The sequence below is a fragment of the Scardinius erythrophthalmus genome, assembly GCF_964197995.2.
Source record: "Scardinius erythrophthalmus genome assembly, chromosome: 2".
NCBI lineage: Eukaryota > Metazoa > Chordata > Actinopteri > Cypriniformes > Leuciscidae > Scardinius > Scardinius erythrophthalmus.
In genome coordinates this window covers 35,781,470-35,803,959 of record NC_138222.1, presented here as the reverse complement: position 1 = coordinate 35,803,959, position 22,490 = coordinate 35,781,470, and the positions used below count along the sequence as shown (strand labels likewise).

At 36.9% G+C, this 22,490-nt stretch overlaps 1 protein-coding gene across 3 annotated transcripts in view; it reads right to left on the bottom strand.

Moving 5' to 3' along the window:
• Positions 1 to 1,372: 1,372 nt before the first annotated feature.
• Positions 1,373 to 22,490, bottom strand: part of ube3c (ubiquitin protein ligase E3C) — a 35,062-nt gene continuing 13,944 nt past the window's right edge. For all 3 annotated transcript variants that reach the window (XM_081357429.1, XM_081357431.1, XM_081357430.1), the window contains exons 15-24: positions 19,306 to 19,410; positions 17,931 to 18,018; positions 14,496 to 14,593; positions 14,111 to 14,243; positions 12,370 to 12,617; positions 8,877 to 9,089; positions 7,818 to 8,006; positions 7,463 to 7,529; positions 6,927 to 7,057; positions 1,373 to 3,947 (exon numbers count right to left, since the gene is read on the bottom strand). In XM_081357429.1, coding sequence (XP_081213555.1) covers positions 3,777 to 3,947; positions 6,927 to 7,057; positions 7,463 to 7,529; positions 7,818 to 8,006; positions 8,877 to 9,089; positions 12,370 to 12,617; positions 14,111 to 14,243; positions 14,496 to 14,593; positions 17,931 to 18,018; positions 19,306 to 19,410 — 1,443 coding nt within the window. In that variant the 3' untranslated portion in view covers positions 1,373 to 3,776. The remainder of the gene's footprint in view (positions 3,948 to 6,926; positions 7,058 to 7,462; positions 7,530 to 7,817; positions 8,007 to 8,876; positions 9,090 to 12,369; positions 12,618 to 14,110; positions 14,244 to 14,495; positions 14,594 to 17,930; positions 18,019 to 19,305; positions 19,411 to 22,490) is intronic.

Genomic DNA, 22,490 nt, shown 5'->3' with positions numbered 1-22,490 from the left:
AAAGAATGTGCCAAAAAGCTTGTGCTGGAATCTTCAGCTTGTTGATCCAAACTTGGCAGGGAGCACGAACGAGATGGAGAATGGCTCTTGTCTGTATCCCCTGTTAGACCCCATGCTGAGATTACACATGATTTAACTGGTTAAAGGGATAGTTAAACAAAAATCTGAAATGTGTTCTGACATTCTTTTTTCTGCAGAACAACAAAAGAAGATATTTAGGTAACAAAAGAGTTTCGGTTTCCATTGACTTCTATTTTATTTTTAGTCTATAGAATGACTAACATTCTTCAAAATGGTTCATGTTGAATAGAAGAAAGAAACAGGTTTGGGACAACATGAGGTTATAAAAGATGACAGAATTTTCTTTTGGTGGACTATCCCTTAAAGGGAGCATTATGCTGTTTTGTCAAAACAAGCAGTAAAAAGTAAGAAGAATGTGGAAAACTAAAACAAATTGTAAGGCTGCTTCTTTTTTTCCTTTTGATTTGTTCTCTTCTGGGAGATAACTAGGCCTCTATGTTTTATTTATTTTAAAAAAGTTTGACTTATCAAAACTGGTATGAGTAAAGTGTGTGGTGTGTTACAGACTGCAGGAGAGTATAAAGCATTCATGATGGGATTTAGTGGAACACTGAGAATGTTATGTGTTTCTGCTGTAGAGTTTAAGCTCTATTGTAAGCGCTGTATGTCTCAGTATTGGCCAACAGAGGGTGAAGATTCTTTTCCTTTCCGTTCGCATTCAACCCCCTATTACATAGTGCACTATTAAACTTTACACAGTGAGATAATACCAATATGTGCCTTTTCCCAATGCCAATGATTCAATTAGACTTTTTATCTTGTAATAACAGAGGTCATGATTTATAAATGCTGCATGTATCAAAACTGATACTACATAATTTATTTCTAGTTAGTTTCAAAAAACCTCCACAGGGAGGCACTCGTGGTCTTCTAATGATTATTCATCTTTATATGCAGAAGTTACTTGTTTAGGATACATTAGAGCAACAAAGCAATGGAAAAATCTAATATTAATAAATCAAAGTATTTGTTATTGTTATTATTAATAATGTAATGATGATAAGAAAAATATAGTATGGACAGAGATCTTGCATGAAAATATTTCATGAAAAGCGATTATGAATTAATAGGCTATCATTTTGCTGTCAATTCTTTCCAATTTACTGTTGTTAGCAGTATTTTCATTTTTGAGCAAGCTGTAAAACGGAAACCATGGTAATATTTAATACATTCAGGTCACTTTTTTTATATTTATGTAGGCTATATGAATGTGTATTTACTTCAAATCTGTTCAGATTTGCGGCAAATCTCATCTCTTTATAATTATTTCACACATTAAAAAACACGAGTTTTTTACGACTTTAATCATCTTTAACACGATGGATGACAATGTACATTAGAATCTTTTCCTGGGAAAAAAAGCAAAAAAAAAAAAAAAAACAAAAAAAAAAAAGACTAAACGTAAAGTGTTGTTTTTTTAAACCCATTAATTGTTCTTAATGAATTCTCTGAAATTAAATCTTTAAGCTTTCACATTCTGGTGTGAAATGACTTGGCCCTTAGTGCAATAATAACATTTCTAAAAGCTTTATAAAATACCTTTGGTATATATCTTAGCACGTGGGTGTGATAGATGGCCAGAGGCATTAAGTTTGCCAGCTATAATCCATTATAAGGTAATAGAGCCAAATAAATCTCGCCATAATTAAGGCCAATTCTTCATAGCTATAAGACAAGTTAGTTTTTTAAGACCCAATTACCCGCGTCTGAGATTGCTGCTAAAATGCTGGAAATTTGGTCAGAGAGGGAGGAGTCTAGAGACTTGTTCCAGTGTGGAGGGTGAGATTGAGGCTAGGAGAATATATGGAGATGATCCAAGGTGGAATAAAAAAAGTTCCCCCTGCTCTCCGGCCATCACTTGCTCTCATTGCAGGGCCCCATTAGATTTATGTCAAACGAACACACCCTTAATTTATGTTATACGGATAATGCATCCGTGGTCCCGACCAGCCTCCTTTCTTGTTCCATCACTGGATGTTTCTTTAATTATATGTCAAAGGCCATAAAACTCGAAATGAAATTCTACATCCCAGTTTTTCCTTAAATATTATGTTTTAACAAAAGATGCTAATATCCCTGGTGCAAAAAACAAACAAAAAAAAAAACATTTAATCACCACACATTCTATGACACATAGATTGAACACCTGTCTTTGTCACTCAAAAAAACCATTCAGGGCACATACACTTAAATGTCGGTAAACGCATCTTTACAAACAACTCTGCTTGTCCTTGCTCATCATGAACATCAAGACGAACTCTACACATCAGCGTTTGTAAACGATCAGATATTCAGCACCAGTATGCTGTCATATTACTCATTTACTTTAACAGATGTTGGGAAGCAGGTTATTACTGACAAGGTGAAGAGAGAATTTAAAAGTCTTGTACAAATGCTGCGTGAACATTAAAAGATGTAGACAAATACATATTCGCATATCCATCATCAATCAGCTTTCCACCAACCAACATGTCCATACAGCCATGCTGAACCCAGTAAGCAGCAGCAAAAAAGCAATCAGAGGATGCTGACAGCACATTCTTCAGTCCTCTTCAGTTTACCAAATTGTTCTTTGCTACAGCAGAACTTAGGCATGTCACACTTTTCCTTCATTCATCAATTTGTCTGACCTAATCTAAAACTTGCATGTCCTCAAAGTTTCTGTTTTTAATTATTGCACAATATCAGCATCACTCTCTCCATTGCTATAAAAACAAGGCCCAATATGTGGAATACATAATTACACAATCTTTTTTTTTTGTTTTGTTTGTTTTTTTGTAAAATGCAATAGAAACATACAGTAAACCTTGAGGCCTGAAATGCAGCTAGCCATTGTTGAAATTTAAAACTGAATAATATTTTTTTCCAATTTTACTACATGATTGAAACAAAATGACTCCACCCCTGTTAACCTCACACATCCTGCCATGATTCTAATCTATTCAATTCTTCTGTTGGTGGCACATTAGCCAAACAATAGTATTTAGCCTGCAAAATGAATAGCTCAGAGTTTTCAGCGAAAGCTACAATATTAGCACGCCCTGTATCAAGGCATGTCCATTTGTGAAGCTGAAGCAGTGTGACCTTAATCCAAGCACAACCTTTAGTATCCCTACTGTGCTGAAGAAATTTCAGGCATGCTGTTACATTGGAGAAGCGTATGTTTTAGCTTGTTCTTGAGTCAGCGAGGCTAAAGCATGCATCTTTATTGGTAGACACTCAATATGTGCTGCACTATTGTGACAAAGAGCAGTTCAAATCGTAAAATGGAATTGTCTTAAAACACCCACTTCAATGTAAGCAATGCAAAACCGAGGAAAATCTACAAGTGAATTTTGCGCTGCCATTCTATTCCCTCAGTATCTCAAACATCCCGATATTCCTGTTCAATGATAGTGCTTTTGATCAATGGACGCCTTTCCCTGATGCTGCTTTGAGATTATAAATGCATTATTTACAAGGTTACTCTTTTTGAAGTAAAAATAAAACTGAGCATATCTTTGTCCGTGCCACAACTTCAAACTGTCCTTCTGCATTTGTTTTTTTTTTTTTTTATGTCCCAACACCTGTAAATCACTGTACATCCACAGCAGACACACTGTCTGTTCATTCTGATCATTTAATATCTGGTTACTATGACAAAAGTCGCAGCTTCTTGCCTGCGTTTCAAGGCCATCAAGGGGTTGATGTATTCCTCAGCTGAGCTCAAAGCCAGCAGAGGATTCAATAGCATAGAGTAACTTGTTCCTCATTTGCTGAGAGTCACAAAACTCTGGTAGCTTGAGAAGGTTCATGCAAGTGCTAGCGGTAGGGAGACGATCCAGGTCAGCGCCTCCGTTATGGATGCAAAATGCTGGGTACAGCTCCTAGAGACAAAGAGAAAGCAGAAAATCTCATGAACATCTATGAAAAGCAATACTCAACAAACACTTTGAGGGGAAAAAGTATCTGGAAGAGACCAGAGGAGAAGAGCTAAAAACATTTCGTTTTTCAGTGAAACAAAATCATATTTTAGTCAAGTTGTAGATGTGAGATTGCCAAAATAAATTTGAAGAAACAAAAACAAGTCTTTCTATCAAGTTTTGTGGGCTGCATGCAAAACAAAACATACAGAGTGACCAGTGTCATACAATTCAGAAATGACTCTTACGAGCCAGTTCTTTTAATGAATTATTCAGAAAGACATTACTGGGTTGAATCAGTCTGACAAATCCATCACTGAATGAACTCCTTGAATCAGTCAGGGCGGTTACTGAATTAAAGGAAACATTCGTCAATTTTCAACCAGCTTTGCATTGCTACAATGTTAATCCCCTGTTTTACCGATTTTTGTCGCGTTTGGGATAGTGAGGGCGGGGGACGGATCGGGTCACTATGAATCTGGGGGGGGGGGGGGGTCATGTCCCCCTCGTCCCCAGTGCCATCTGCGCGCCTGGTCGGTAGTATAAGTGAATGAACAATCTGTGCTCTTTTTCCATTTTACCTGCACAGAGATATCCTCGTTTATTTTGTGAAAACTACAGATCGTACATTTTTCATTTTTGTATCCCGCATTATGAGTGTTAAATCTCATTTTTCTCAGTTATCTTTAGTCGTGTATCACTGATAAAAAAAAAAAAGTATATACATACAGTATATACTTTTTTTTTTTTAATCAGTTGGCTGTCAAGAGTTGGCTGTCTATGCAGTAGAAATCTATATATATATATATATACACATATATATATATACACATATAAATACATATATATACACATACATATACATATATATATATATACACACACACACACTCACATATATATACATATATATATATACACACACACACACACACACACACATATACATATATATATATATATATATATATATATATATATATATATATATATATATATATATATATATATATATATATATATATATATATATATATATATATATTTCTACTGCATAGACAGCCAACTCTTATTAAACCCTCATCTTGCTCATCTGACTCGCTTACAGAACTGCAAGTTATCATCAGTTTCAGTGCTGATCGTTTTGAAATGAAGCAAATTTTGTATACTTAAGTTTTGCAGAAATCCGTGTAGGATTGTAAAAACAGTTTAACACTGTGTCTACACTAGGTGAACTGTAGTCAACCACAGCTTGAGAAATCAAAGTTCCAACTGTACTGTTGTCAGAAGTAGCGCAGGCACGTGGTGTTTGTCACAAATAAAACACAAGTTTATTGTCAGTATCTGGTCACACTGCGCTCCATTCAGTGTAGACTATCACTGGTTACTAAAAAAAATGCTATAAAACTAAGGCAGCATCTACGCAGATAAATGCAACAAACAACTGCCTAATATCACAGCAACAGCTAAACAGAGAACTTTTCAGATCTATAAAAGGTTGCTGAAAGAACAACAAGACGGGCCTACTGGAAAAATTCTCCACGTGGCTGCGAGGCTCAACCCCAAAATGAACCTGATTAAACCGGCTTTAAGGGGCCAATTTTTCTAACAATTAAGGTATTAAAGTATCGTTGCTTATCGAGAAAATGTCATGATGGGAGCCATCATTTTGAAAAAAGGGTATCCATCATGATTTTTAAATAGCTCACTGTGACAGGGCTATTTCTCCCCTAATGAATTCTGGGATGTTTAACGGCATCTAATTAAGGCTGAGCTGGCTGAAGAGCCAGACGAGGTGGGAGGCCATCTCCCCTTGATCCGTCTCTCTTCGTCTTTTTCCTCTTACTCCTCCTTTCCATCCGTTCCTCAGAGCGTCTGCACCAAAGTCAAATTCATTAAACAGCCCCACTTTAATTTTGGCAGTAGCACGTATCTGTGGAATTGCTCAGAAGCCATCCCCCACCCAAATTCATTCAGGCTAAAGTAATCTGCTTTAAACTGATGACAGATATTAAAAGATGCAATAAAGTCAATGAAATGACAATTACTGTCCTTGGTTAATCTAAGGAAGGCATAAAAACACATTTAATGATTTTTCTGTTCCCCAGATACTGCTGAGTGTAATAAGCACAACTTCACACTCTGGTATACAAGAAACAGACTTAAGGTTGAATTCCTGGAGACTGAGACAATACTAATCCTAAGAAAACAGTCAGTGGATGAAGTAGTCAGAATAATTTGAAAGCTCTGTATTTTATTTTCTGTGTTTACTGTCAGATGCTATCATCCTCATTTCCTGGCCTTTGACTACACGCTAGATACAGTCAACATCAAGCAAGAGCCGTTTAAAGTTCAACAGGGCATTTTATCAGTCAGATGGATTTCACACACCCAGTGGCACTTGGAAAAGCCTCAAATAACATTACAATGCTAGGGGTCACAACCTCTCTAGCACAAATAGAGGCCAAGATAAGGCCTATCCTGATAGCTGTTATAATGTGAAAATGATTTGTTACAATGAGCCTGTTTGCTCGTACACCCTTGTGTAAATTAATGACGAGATACTGCGACAAAACATTTTTTTCACTTCATTATTTCTCCGTTAAGGCAGCACACCTTGCAGGGAGTAGACGTCTTTGTGGTGGGGATCCTGATAACTTTATTGAATAAAAATATAGAAATTAGGACAAAATCATAAGCAGGTGCGAGTTGGCATGAACTTCATCTGAACTTCATATGTGCTAACAGAGGTGCAAGTCATATCGATGCAGCTCAGACACGGGGTGGGGTTGGGTTATGTCTGTACATTTCACTTTTCCAGTGAACCCACCTAAGGCCCCTTACAATCTCAGATAAAACATTAACTCATCTTTAAAGAGTTCAGACACAACCCTAAGTTAATTAAAATTATATTTTCAGAGGGTTTAGGTCAATGTCACTGACCTTGAAGCCTAAGAGCGGAGGTCGTGAGCAGCTTGTAACAAACTTGAGAAGCTGCCGTTTCTCCTCATCACTGAAGCTCTCCACCACATCCCAGAAAATGTTGATCACTGGATGATTTGCTGAATAACCACCTGAGTAGTGCAGCAACAGTTAATAAACAATAAATATAATGCATATATCTAAAGTCTTTCATAACTAAACCCTTCTAAATTATCAGATAATAGAGCTTTAGTGCAAAACATGGTTAAAACATTTTAAACCTTTTTTACTACATCCTGTTTAAGTAGAGGAAAGGTTGAAGCTTCCGAGTTAACACGTAAAGCTGGAATACACTACACGACTTAAAATCTGAATTTGTAGTTAATAAACTACAAATTCACACTTGACCTGTGCGTGTTTTGGCTCTCCGTTACTAATACATAAATACAAGACAAAATGTAAGAGCAACATGACATCTCTGGAAGGAAAGTAAGAGAGGCTAGTAAATCAAGCTAAATCTATAGTGATAAAAAGTCTGATGGGTGTGCTTGTAGTACCTGAGTAGTTAGTAAATTTCTTCAGGTCATCCAGACAGATGGGCACGTGTGCACCAGAAATCAATACCTGAAAATATAGGTGGACTTAAGTTGTTTACATTTAATTAATGACAACAAAAAAAGAGAAGAGAAGAAAAGACAGACAGTTTTCAATATTATCTGGTGATAATATCTGTTGATCTTATTATTATTAATCCTTTCTGACACATAACTGATTGGTTTGTGTCTAGACACATGTGCCCTTTCCCACATTTTTAGCATGCGTGTGTGTGTGTGTGTGTGTGTGTGTGTGTGTGTGTGTGTGTGTGTGTGTGTGTGCGCGCATGTGTGTGTGCGCGTCCAGGTAAGCTGCTACCTGAATTTCCTGCTGATCAAACATTCGCAGCCACTCCAGGTTGACCACGTTAGCCAGGCCCTGTCGAAAGGCCAGGCAGTGTGCTCGGATCTGTTTGTTCAGACGGTAATCGGCCACTAAATGGATGTAGGCTATCCTGTTGGCTGTGGTTACCGGGATGTCCTTTCCCCCTGGTTTGAGCTCAACCACCTGGAAAAAGAAACAAATAGATGGAAGTGTGACAGGCACTGTCTCCCTGGGTCCAGTGATAATTTAATTCCATGTTGAAAGTGAAACAGTACAGCTGCAGAGGAAAGTGTTTAAGGCAACTGAGGAACATAATGGAAATGAGTGCCCATGAACACCCTTTACCTAATGAAGGGGAAAGTAAATAAGAGTTTACTTGTACTTTGGTACCTTAGTAATAAGAAAGAATTATCAAACGATTTATTTTTCTCCATTCATGCAAAATAAAAGTTTTTTTTAATAAAAATCAGTATCAATTATCATTTGGTCCTAAACTAGCTAGTCACTACTGAATTACTATTTAGGCTAAATCTACCACCCTGTTAACCATCCTGTCTATATATATATATATATATATATATATATATATATATATATATATATATATATATATATATTGTTATTTAAGGATATAATTGTTACTAATAGTTGACCTGAGTTGACAATATTTTCTGAACATTCAATACCTTTCATTACTTTTTTTTTTTTTTTACTTAAACTTGAACCAAATGTGGAGAGCACACACAATTTCTCTCCATACACCACAGGTTGAGTTGGTTTCCATATGTTTGGAAGTGAGGAGTGGCACTACCAGATATCAAGCTGGATGATTAGACCTTATACTATGCTACACAGTTTTCTCCCAGTAGGTATGTTTGAGCTGGTCAACAGAGAAGTACTTTTAAAGATCTAGACAGAGACGTGCTTTATCTCCATCAGCCAAGACTAACAACAGTTAGATCAATCATTAACAATGCCAGAGAACAAGAGATGGAGAGAGGAGACACAAAAGACAAACAAAAGGGCACAAAGGGGGGGAGACGTGTTGTTCACCTGTGCTTCCCCAAGATCATTGTTGACCACAGTGAAGTTAAGGCCGAGGTCTTCCACGTCACCTTCATAGCTCTTGAGGAAAAGCAGGTTTCTGTACATCTCTGGGTCTAGAGAGGCCAGATGGTGGATGTCCACCTCTGAACTGGTGCCTAAAATCTTGGACAGGAAGAAACTGGCAAAAGGCAATTCCACTAGCATGTTTTCATACAGCGCCTGGGAGACAGAAGACAGAGAGAAATATATTTAACAATATGACCTCTAGGACTGTTAAACACTGTGTAATGTAAAGTAAGTGGCACAATTATGACAATATCTATATCCTGTGGGCTAATCGGTCCCAAATACTAATGACACTTTATACTGAAGAAGCTCAAACTTTAAAAACATCAACATATCCTTAACCTGTTGTTCCATTAAGAAGCACAAGGATGGTGAGTCCTGAAAGCTAAAGTACCACAACAGTCCTAAAAAGACCATATCTGAGGTCATTAAAATATACAGGCCTTGCATAAATGATTGCACTAAAATCTTTCAGCCACATAAGCTAAATGGATTATAAATTTCCCAAATCTCCATAATGCATGCATCTAAAACACACACGCAGGCTGTAAATCAGAGCATTTCCTAAACACAGGTTAATCGTGCAACTTCAAACATGGGACATTTTTTATGCAAAATAATCCACTTAGCAACACTCTTCCCACGAGCCCTGTTGTGGGAACATATGTGCTGCGCCCTCCTGAAACCTATCAATAACGTCGCTCCCGGGAAGAAGCCGCAATAAGGATATGGAGGCACAACGCAGCCTATTTTTCAAACCTTCAGGTTATTTATGGGTGTTTATTGCCAGAAATTGTGCCAAAATGATTTGGGATAAAAAGGATTAATGAATGGCCAGGACTTTTAATATAAGTGAGTGCAGTGGCAACGCAATTAATGCAAATTGTGGCACCATCAGGAGAGTAAACGCCAACAACTTAGCAGCTGCCTTCTGTTTCTGCCAAATAAATTTGTAAATTTACAGCATTAAGAATCAATAAAAAATTTAACACACTTGCCATCAATCAGGAGTTCTGACCTTCTCTTTCCTCTCTGTTGCCCTTTGAAGAGGGACAGTTAAGCACTGCTTGTTGAACTGCAGAGCACGTTGCATTTGTGCGTGTGACTCAGTTCGTATTTGAGGGCATGTGTAGAGTAGAGTGTGAAAATAATTCAATTCTACACAAGGGTGGGTCTTTAATTAAATGGCTGTAGCATGCCTTGATATTTAAATAAAAAACATTTATTTTTCAAGTATCCACTTCCAATATTGTGAAAACACCATTTTCTTCTACATCATGATCTATAATGCACCCAGCCCATGATGGCTTCCTGATAAAGACATGTAATAGCAATTCTACACATTAATATTGAAAATTTTATTTGTCACTTACACAGTCATATATAGAATACAACTTGCAGTGAAATGTAAACCTGGTCAGTGTCCAAGACTAAACCTAATAAAAACAATCATCAAAAAAATCATGAAATGATGAAAGATAATAATAAAACAAAAACATTTGCCAAAAAGAATTATATGTTGAATGGATCTGGGAATACTACACTTCTTAAATGGTAGCTGAAAGAATAATCATATTAATCAAAAGCTTAATCAAAACATTTAATGAATAAGTGAAGTGATGTGTCGACCCTTGTAAATGACTAGGGCTCCAATTCTGTGTAAATCATCGGTTAACAGGACCACACAAAATCTGCAATGATGTCTAAACTCTCTTAATCCTGATGACACAAATATGGGCTGCAAAGCTAACAGTATAGGCCTCAACAGGATTTTATCCAGCTGGTCCAGTCAGGCAAGAAGTTTAGATTTCACATAATATATGACGCCATCACAAAAAAAAAAAAAAACACTACTGTCAGGTTTGTACAAAACCTTTTACCAAAGGCAAAGCCAATTAGATAAATTTACCATGGTGACAAATCGTCAAAATAAAAAATAAAAAATGTATTGTATCACAAAAAGTAAAATTGACAGGTCTCTTCATTGGACCCTGCCACAGTTACAGTGACGCAATTGTAATCTATACAGATCGTCTTTATAACAGCACTAAACAAATATCAATATCCCACTCAGTCTGCCACACCTTCACATATTTATGGAGAGAGAAGGAGGGTTAATTGAAAGTCAAATTGAAATTAATCTCGTCACCTTAATTGCTTCGCCCATTACTAAGGAGCGGGGGCAATTGAATGGAATAAGATCAAGAAAGTAGCAGGGAGGGGGGGCCAGCCATTCCTCAGGGTAGGAGCTCAGTTATGTCCCTTCCATCATACAAGGTGTGTGTGTATGTGTGTGTGTTCATTATAGCTCTCTAATAAGTGGCCTGAATTGCCTCTTCACAAGTGGTGTTGATGCCCATGACTGTAAAACAGATCAAAACACTATTACCAGCGGCACGGCTCCAGTTATTTATGGTGCTAGCTGATTTAGCGTCCATGGCCAAATGCGATGGCTACACAAACAGAGACAGGAAATCATGGGCTAATGGAGTAGCCTAATTGAGCAGCGAGCTTCTTGGCATGAGGTAATTCATCTACCCTTCCCCCAGTCAATGTGCTTTGTGATAAACAATCCTGGGCATACGCATTAATGAAACTTTAAAAACATTAGCGGCTAATGAATACCATCTAGCGGCCATACAAAAGAGATGGCCAAAACAATAGCGTCAATAAATTGTGGCTCAAGGTGGAGCCATTATAGGAAAACACTAGGCAAAATTAGAATAATCAAAGAGTTATCAAGATGGTTTTATTGTAAAACATTTTCCACTTATTGTGAACCATTCTAACCATTAAGAAATTAGAATGCACTTATATCAAATTATTTCCATCCTCCAACAGAAACGATGTACTGCTACTGTATATACAGATTCCTGCAATGCTTGGAAACAGTTAACTGTTATTTCTGTCGCTAAATTAAAGCTCCTAAACTACTTTGAGGCCTCATACAATTAGACAAATTAATGTGATTGTGAGCAAATTATTTAATTTACATTCAACCATTAATTTCTAGTATTTTGATGGAGGTTTATTAAAGGTAATTTCCTAAATGATCTATCAAAAGGCCACAAATAAACTTGACTTTAAACTTCAGTGACCTCGTAAAGATAATGCATATGATCTATAATGTTAACTAAGCTACTCAGCCTGAGACCACTGATTGAACCTGACCTTTGACCTTCAGCATTGATCCAAATGACCCCATTTGACCTCAAAGACAAATGAGACACCTTGAAAAAAATGAAAAGACAAGCCACTGCAAGTGTTATTAAATTATTAACTTGCAGTGAAATATGTTAACTAAATCGTGAACAGGTGTACCAGGTGATCAAACTGATTTCGTAATGCTCTTTGGTCTCTGCACCACTGAAGAGATAAAGAATGTTATAGTGTAATGCAATACATCACATGATCCCTGTGAAATCGGTCTTACCTTTCCCAGTATCCTGCCAAGAAAGTAGTAATGGCGGGTGAAGGATTCTCCCACAAGCATCTCTGCAGTGGGGCTCGGATAGAGAAGCCCTTCATTAGTTGTCTTGAAGAAGCCTTGGTTAGGATTAAAGCCTGACTTCAACAGTTCATTCAAGAACTCTCGAAATATTCCCCCTCCATCAATGCCAGCTTCATCTAGCCCATGAGCATTGAGCAGATGAACTCTGATCCTCTTCTTGAGATCAGGTTCTGAAATGGAGATAAACAAATGTATTTAGAATGCTCCACATGCACCGTAAGAACAAAAATCTGTAGAAAAACGTAAAGGTACTGATAAATTACTGCCAGGACATTATCCGTTAAAGGGATAGTTCACCCAAAAATGTACATTCCGTCATTACATACTCACCCTCAGGTTGTTCCAAACCCATTAGACTTTAGTTCATCTTCAGAACACAAATGAAGATCTTTTTGATAAAATCTGAGAGCTTTCTGTCCGCAACTGACACTTTGATGCTTCAAAAAGTTCAGAAAAAGATCGTAAAACAAATCCATATGAATTGAGCAGTTTAGTCTAATTTTTCTGAAGAGACTTGCTTTATATAATGAACAGATTTAATTGAGGCTTTTATTCACATATAAACATTGATCAGTGAACATAAACAGAAGCTCAACTGAACCTGCTTGATGCGTGAGAACAAACCTCATTGGTTCTTGCTGAAACTCAAACGTGCTGTGTAACACGAGAATGAACCTCATTGGTTCTCGCATGTCAAGCGAACATGCTTAAGCTTATGTTTACCACAACTGATGTGTGAGTAGATGAATGTTTATATGTGAATAAAAGACTAAATTCTAAATCTGTTGGTCATATAAAGCGATCGAGTGTATTCAGAAAATTAAACCGCTCAATTCATATGGAATATGAACTTTTTGAAGCACCAAAGTGTCAGTTGCGTAGCTGTCTATGGAGGGACAGAAAGCTCTCAGATCTTCATTTGTGTTCAGAAGATGAAGTAAAGTCTTACAGGTTTGGAACAACATGAGAGTGAGTAATTAATGACAGAATTGTCATTTCTGGGTGAACTAACCCTTTAAGTTTACATTTCCTTTAACCCTAAAACAAAACACAATGCAATGAATATTAACAATACATTGTGCCCTATTTTACAGACTTTTAGTAATAACATCTGTATGGGGTGAATTACCTCAGAAGTACAGGGAATAATATTATGAGAAAACAATAATTTATATTCTTATGTGACAAAATTAGAAAATCAAGTTCTCATTCAGATCTGCCATGAATCAACAAGCAATGAATAAAACATCAAATCCCTGCACTACATTCCTTCTTTTTCGATAATCTTTTTCACTTGGATGTCCATCACAGTACAGAAGAAAAGATCTGTTGCTACTTCAGTTACATAAAAACTTCAAAGGCTTAACACCAGTCTGTGCTATAGTCAGAAAAACATTTACCAAAAAAAAGCAAACACTAAAATTTGACAAAATCTTCTGTCATCTATAAATGTCTGGTGCTACACAACCAAAAAAACTTCTCAGGTAAGTTCTTACACTCAAGAGGCCTCGCCCTCAATCATCAAAACAGCTGCTATAAATTATTGTATCTTATTCCTTTAATGTCTCATCCCAGTGTTTATGAACATCACATTATGTGTGCTAATCGCTTTTTATTAAAAGAGCTTTCAGCATATTTGAAGGGGTAGGTTTGCCTTGTTTACCATTCTCGGGGGATAATTTATCATATGCATCTTCATAGATGTAGTTCCGCCGAATAGTGACGTTAACGCCATCCAAAAAAGGGCCCTCTCCTTGCACCTCCCGCTTATCAGCATAGATCAACTTCTGGAAAATCTAAAAACAGAATGAAAGAAGTTTAGCTGATTAAAGTCAGTTAACGGATCTGAATTTGAGCATGTGTTAATTTAGATTCTCACTTTCCCAGTTTCTTATCTAAAGCACAAAAACACATGAAAGAGTTTGTAAAACCCAATGCTATCAACTAATTACAACTTTCAACCTTCTCTTTAATTCACAGATCATTGAATATTTAGACCAGTGCTGAGCATGAAATGGAATCCATATCATACCAGTAATGGCTCTTACCTTCACTCGCTCCTCAAAGGGCACAACAAATGGTAGTTCAGTCAGGATAGCCAAATGTCTCTCCTCCGATACTGACAATGGTGGAGGCTCCAGTCCAACTGTGCGGGGGACAAAAATCTTTTATTAAACTTTTATTCTTCAAGTCATCTCTGAATATCTCCTTATTTTCCAATGCTGTTTCCCCTTGTATCATTGTCACTGCTTGTCTTCTTTAAATATATATAATATACACATTTATAATGAAATTATGAAACACCCAATGTGTTTTTCACCTTTAGGAATCAATCCCAATATTTTATTAATCTGCTGTTCAATTTACAAGGACAACAAAAGATATAAAACTGACAAGCAATTTACTCAACAAGCACAGAATTAATTCTCCTGGAGAATTCATCCTCCATCTTCATCTATCCTGTTGATGCTTCTCTATTCACCATCCAAACACATATACTACCAGTCAATCAAAAATTCTTCAATGTGAGTGATTCCTTCAGAGTGAACACGGGTGAATCTGACTGCAGTAGATGTGAAAGATATGAATAAAAATTATGTTTATTCAGCCAGTGCAAATACCTGTGTTTACATCCTGTTTTCGGTCGAAGTCCATAGTAATCGATTGTCGAGTTCACACGCATAGGTTTAGTTACCTATGATCACGCGCATGAACTCAGCAATCGACTACTATGGACTTCAACCGAAAACAGGATGTAAATACAGGTACGTGCGCTGTCTGAATAAACATCATTTTTATTCATATCTTTCACATCTACTGCAGTCAGATTCACCCGCGATCACTCTGCAGGAATCACTCACATTAGCTGTGCACTTGTAATGACACATCAAGGATGTTAAGAGGCTAAAAGCAGGTTTAAAACTTGCCCCATTGAAGTCAACAGGGTGCAAATTTTAAAAAGAGGATAACATGGTGTAGGCAACACCGATTTTTGTCGTTGTTCTCTGTAATGACAGCACTCCAAATTTACAAAAAAATGAGCTCAATGTTAAAATTGACCGGAGTTCTCCTTTAACTCAATTTGTTAGCATCACATCATTATCTATATAGCGCAGCTGATTGGTTGCTGTGGCATCAACAGCCAATGAGCTTGCTGCTTAACATTCAAACACTTGGCATTGTTTGCTGTTAGCAGTCAGAAAATACAGAAAATAGATTTCAGTGAAATTATAAATACTTCAGCATAAACTAATACAAGGTTAACTAATGTAAAGGTCCTCAAAACAATTATAGAAAACAAGTAAACAATCAGCAATATAAAAAAAATAAAATAAATAATTATTATAAACAAAACTGACAAATAAATTCAACAGAACAAAAATACAAATTAAATAAACAGTGCGTTAAGTTTTTCAGGAAGATGTACTAAATTGTATTCAGATAATAGCTCAAAGTAATGGAATATAATCAAATGTAAAATAACACTGAATAGTCTTCACTGTTTACATTAAAATACAGATTAATACTTAATAGGGCTGTGACGAGACACTTGTCTCACAAGACGAGATGAGGCACGAAATTGGGTTCATGAGAACGAGACGAGATGCAAATTTTGCACAATTTTGCAGAAATCCTCAGTGACAAAATTTGTGAGAAAAATAGTCTGCAGGTGCATTTTTAACTAATATTCTAATGCATGTCTTTTCAGGTCTACTTTATGAGTATGAATGATCAAATGCACTGAAAGAAAACAAAATACAAGCTCTGTAAAAGAATTTTACTGACTGGCTTTTCTCATGTATGATTTCACATAAGTCTATTCAGAGTTCAGACCTTACTGTACATGAATTATGAGCTTCCAGAACTTCTGATTGAAGCTGTGTGTGACCTCCTAACTGAACTAACTAGGAATAAATAACAGTTTTCTCCTAGTCTTATTAAGTGCAAACAATAAGTGCACGTGCAACCATAATCAAAGTACTGTATCCCACAGACTCTTTATAATTGTTGTGAAATTGCTGTGTTTTTTTTCACCGGCAGTTATAGGGTTAATGCGGCGAGTTCGGAAAGGCCAGATAGAGAGAAACGAGGATGGTGCTACACGGATCCAATATATTGATACACCTCCTATTTACTCCCAACTGTCCCAATGACTGGTTACATGAATACTCGCTAAGACGCCATATTTGTGTGTATTTGACCATTTAGGCCCACACCTGAAGCTCAAAGTATACTTTGCTTACCCACGTTTGGCTACATCTCGCAGCGCTAACACAGAAAGCCACCTGGGGAACAGTGTCTCTTTCGTGGCTTAATGCACTTTTAATAACACTGTTTAATATCAAGCACGTCCCGCAGTATAACAACAGTAGAATGCATTTTACAACACTCGCTTATTTGGCTAATTTAGGGAGGAACAAATGGGCACCGCTGTGAAGGAAAGGAAGGTGCGCTGGACAAAGAGCAGCAGCGGCACAATAATTGTTTTACCTCGATTATCTTTTTTTCATAATCGTTGGAAGCCAAAATCGAAAATCAATAACAATTAAATCACACAGCCCTATTTTAAATAGTAATAATATTCAATATTTATTTATTTTTTACTCTATTTATTTTCTTAAATTGGTGGGACCTTAGGCTTCATTCAAGAACATAAAAAATATTATTGACCTCAAACTTTTAAACGGTAGTGTATATCCACATATTTTTTCCTTTCACAACAAGGTCAAACGATGTGGCAGTAAATTGTTAGAGATAATTAACCTGCACAAGACAATGATGTCTGTTGCAAAAGACCTACTTCATTTACATCTGTACACTTGCACAACCTTGAGTGAGGTCTCCTTCCAGCCTTGCTGAATGCGATATTTACAGAGCATCCCATTAAAGATCACTCAATCCCCCTCTGTCTTTCCTGCCACACACTTTTAATTAACTCAGCAGCGATTTGCCCATCCACCTGTCCTCTCCCTACTTACAGGGACGTTTGTTTTGTATTATACAAACGTTTCGACCACGGGAAAAAAACTGCCATAGCAGCAGATGAGAAGTGTCTTTCGTCTAATACGTTGCTTGCATGGTGGAACGATTCTACTCAATTAGTCAGTCCTTTCTCTCCCTCTCTCCACAAACCAGCCATCAAGGGGCCATCTTGGTGGAGAAATATGGCGCAGCATGGTCAATACAGGAGCCATTCGTCACTACTTCGCAAGTCCATTTAGGGAAATGAAAAAGGTCCGGACAAACAGGCAGCCAGATGTGTCCAGCCTTAGGCTGATTGAATTTTTAAGCACATATGCTCCAGGGTGGCATGGGAAATATCAGACACACTGGTACTAGTTAGCATTAAGACCCTCTTGAGTGTTCTTGCTTTGGAATGAAATTGCTTGACAGAAGCCATGTTAATATTACAACATGTTTTTGTTTGTGTTCCACAACACTTCAGTTTAGATGTGGTTGTTCTCCATATGTATAAGTCTTACCATCTAACGTGGACTGAAGCGGTCCGATACGTCCCATTCTCCTGGTTCTCCACACATGTCTTGCAGAGGGCACATAGAGCTGAGTCACCTACACACAAACGATAATATACAAAGCAAGTCAGTTCACTACAAGCTATTAGTGAGTTCATGCATTTTCAAACTTATTTATTTCGAAACATGTATTTTTGTTTATATTAGGGATGTGCCCAAAGCTTTATTCAGAAAGGCATGAAAAATAACTTCAAAACGAATTATACATAATAATAGAAAAAACTCCTTGTGCTTGCTAGATAGAGAGAGGTGATAGCCTTATTTAATAGAAAAATATTAAAATTACAATGCAATATTGAGTGTGTAAAGTTAATGAGTGTAAACTCTATGAGCGCAGCGCCATCAGTCGTGTTGCAGTTTCTGTATATTGTGTCTCTCAGAAATTAGAGCTTGTTAAGAGATACATCAACTAAGATACAGCAATATACACATTTTGTACTATTTCATATCTATTTAAACATAATACATTACAAAAGAGAAACATAATATTATGTTTTTCTGTCTTGCTGGAGGCGGAAAGCAGACGTGTGACATAACTGGCGTGCGCAACAGCATGTGGCTTTCTGCCCTGTACGCGTCAAAGAAATAGAACGTTTGTGTCTATGACTCGTCGTGCTGCACTGCATGCAGTGTAGACAGACAGTATAACTAATTATAATGGGTTCTGCTGGTTTTTGTAGTTTCTGACCAATAGGAGCGATTTCTTATTAAAGCAACATGATTGATGAGGGAGAGCAATCCGCAGTTTCTCTGGTAAACAGACAAACAAACCTTTTATTTAACATTTAGTACTATTGTTTTAATTAAAGGATATTTGAATTATTGTTGTATTAAATTATTAAAAGATTAAAACATTTTGTAAAAAATAAAAATAAATAAATACATTAAATAATAAAAAACAAGAAAAAAAATATTTTATGAATGATACAAGGCATACTTGCTATATGCAAATGATGAAGGGAACAAAGTTATATTTAAAACAGGCTTTTCGTATAGTTTAGACAACCCCCGGTTTATGTCCTACCCACATTTGGCTTTATCTAAATACAAATATTTTTGCCATTGCCACAGATACAAATATTGGCTTTGCTGTACACCTCTAGATTAAATAATAAAACCATTACACTTTCATAATAAATTGTATTTATTCTTTAAAATGCAAATGCTTGCCATTCATTAGCAAAAATCTAACTAGTCCAGCTTTCATTGGATCTTTAATATTTATCAATCAAATACATTGCAGTCAATTAATCAGACAGCAAAACTAGTAATTCTGTTTATTAGGTTTTAATTATATGATTAAATTTCTTTAATTATTTTTTACCTTGTCTGCCCTGATGTTGACCTCATCAGACAGCCAATGACCCGATGGACAGAATGGTCTTCGAATATCTCGGGCTTTGAGCATTTTCACAAGGTTGGTAATCACCTAACATATTTATAAGAAGAAAGAAAAATGTTTAGCACAATGTGCATTCACAATCAGGAATAAAATATATTTAAAAAAAATGGCTAATATATGAAAATCATGCATATTTTAAGCTTCTAAAAATATTATTAAAAACATTACGATTTAGTCATTAACAGTTCAGCAACCAATAACTATCTGCCCCATGTGTTTGTCCTATTTCTTTAATAAGTATAAATAGTTTATGTTTACATAGCTTATGTAATAGTGCAACCAAAAGTGGAGCAGCCAGCACAACTAACAAAGCATGTATTTTGTTGACATCAGGACACAAATATACACACACTCACTTGTGCAGGGAAAAGCAAAACAATAACAAAAAACACACACAATGCTATTTAACAAATATGTCTTTTCGAAGTCTTCATTCTTTTTGAACACTGGGTAAGTCACATCTAAAGTCAATTGACTTCATCTGAATTCACTTATCTACACTTCTGTTTAATACTAATTTTCTCCGATTACATTGGCAAACAAATGTCTGGAAGGCCATTTCTAGAGAACGCCTATCAATCTCTGACCAAGGAATGTTAACATCACTGTAATAACGGCAAGTGCAAAACTCTGTTGCTGGTGGGCTTGAGGGGCAGGGGGTTCGAAGGCTCTTCCTGTCTAAGTGGAATGAATAAGCATTGGTTAATTAGCCCATCGGGTTAAGTGCAGGCCTTAATGGGTCTCTCCAAAACTCCTGTGGTGACATCTCTCTCCAAACAGGGCCAAGAAGAAAGTTCCATTAGCAATATTAATACAAGCTTAGTTGATCATTTTCATTCAATTAACTTCTTTCAATTAAATAGATAGCTCGACAATAGGAGTGATAAAACATCCGGAGGGACGGCCCATGGCTGGAGGCAAACATTAGTGTGTGAGGGGTCAACTGCGTTAGAGCTGACTGTAAATTGCACATTCAATTTGGGAAATGCGTTTCTCCTGCTTGTACTTCTTTAATGGGTCGTTTTAGCTGACAGGAGGCGTTTTCCGCCATCTTTTGTGGAAATCTTTCATAGCCTTTTGTGTGCTGTACTGACTCAACCAGTGGAACCCAAGCAATAAGATGTCTTTTAAAGTGCTTTTCTCAGAACAAGAGTCTTAAAGAATAGCACAGAAAATTCCAGTGTGTTTGATTAGGGTCGGAGATAAAATCTGCAGGACAGTTGCACTCAAGGACTGATGTTGCCTATCCCTGACTTAGGATCTGTTTCTATCAGTTTTAATGACAAAATAAAGGCATACAACCAGCTTATTTGTATTGCACTGACAACATAGTTTTATATAATTAGTTTAATAATAAGGTTAATTAAAGGTTAATTAAGGTTAATAAAAACTATAAAAAGAAACCTTATGATAAATACTTATGAATGTACACAATTTTTAACTGCAAATGATAACTTACACACTTATTTGAAAGTGACCTATAACATCTTAAGACATGATATTCATCTAAATTTAAAAGATCTCATGGATGTGGATGTTGTGGTTCTTGGTCATAATGGCACCAGCTGCTGCAGTAAATGAGGCATATTCAAACAACTTTGACGCAGTTTTTTTTTTACATTTATCCGCTTTAAATGCACATTGCCCACCGTGCACAGCTGTCCTAAAGGTGGCAGTGACGCTGGAGCTTGGGCCCATCATCGCTGCAAGCAGCTATATTTACAATGTTGTTTTTTCCTTGGTTAGGTTCACTTTCACAAGGCAACATTTTTCATTTCAGAGTGCACCTGTTTGTTTTCTGGGTTTCTGCTCATAGTGGTCATCCATCAAGATGGATTGACAATTTAGCTCCACAAACTAGCTGTTGTGGTTACACATGTGCATAAATGTATATTAGTCTGGATTAGCACTCTGAATGATAAATTTAATTTAATTTAATTAAGTGACTACAGTGGCTAAACCTTAAAGGGATACTTCAGGATTTAGCATTAAGCTTTGTATCAGTAGAAAACCTGTAGTATTTTCGAATTACCATGCTTTCCTCCCTCATATCCCCATGAGATGAGAGATTTATGTATTTTTTGTCTGGAAAAAATCCTCCGATGACACAAAAATCGTCATTTTGCGTCATCTGAGGATTTTTTGGCCAGAGGCTAGAGACTACAGCCAGTAGTAGGGGCTGTCCCGCATGTTTTCAACCCGCCCATAGAGGGTGGGATCTCACTCACAGAATGTACAAACAGTGTCAGCCATCTTTTATATGGAAGCTAAGCTAATGGGTTCTTATTCTGTGGAGAAAGCTGAGTAGTAGGGGTTACCATACATCCTCTTTTTCCCGGACATGTCCGGCCATCGAGATCGTCCAAAATGTCCGGGATTCAGCTTTTGCATTCTGCAGTCGCCATTCATTGTTTACATGCACACCTTTTGTTTCAATCTAACTGAATTCATTCCAATTGGGGAATCTTAATGTAGTGTTTACATGAACGCTAAACAAGTGATCGGTTGATGTGCGTTTTACCATTGCTAAGAAAATACCCGCTCCTCTGTGAGAGATCGCCTACGATACCGGTGCGTTTCACAGGTGTCGCTCATCAGTAATCACGCCACCGGCCTTGCGTCGTTCTCCCGCGGCCCTAGTCTCGTCCTGCTCGCCACAGTAAACATGATGAATGGCGACTGTAGAACGCAAAAGCCGAATCCCGGACATTTTGTGCGATCTCAAAAACCCAGGCAGACTTGTCACGGAGTTTCACTAGTAGCCTAGCTTTGTTGTTTAACTGCCCTCTGTAACCGGTAGGCGTGGCTTGGGAGTGGCCTCCTAGGGCAGCGAAGCAAGTGCATTCTGGGAGTTGTTGTCCTTCATCCACATGAGCCAAAAATACATTTTCTGGCTTTTCTTAATCTAGAAGGCTCCAAATTCAAAAATAATTTCACATTTCTACTACATAAATGACCCAATTTAAATACACATTCATCTTTCCAGAAGTGAAGTATCCCTTTAAGTTTATCAAGTGACAAGAATACTTTTTGTGTGCAAAAACAACAAAAATAACGACTTTATTCAACTATTCATTTTCTTCTGTGTGGGCCTCTGAGTGAGTTCA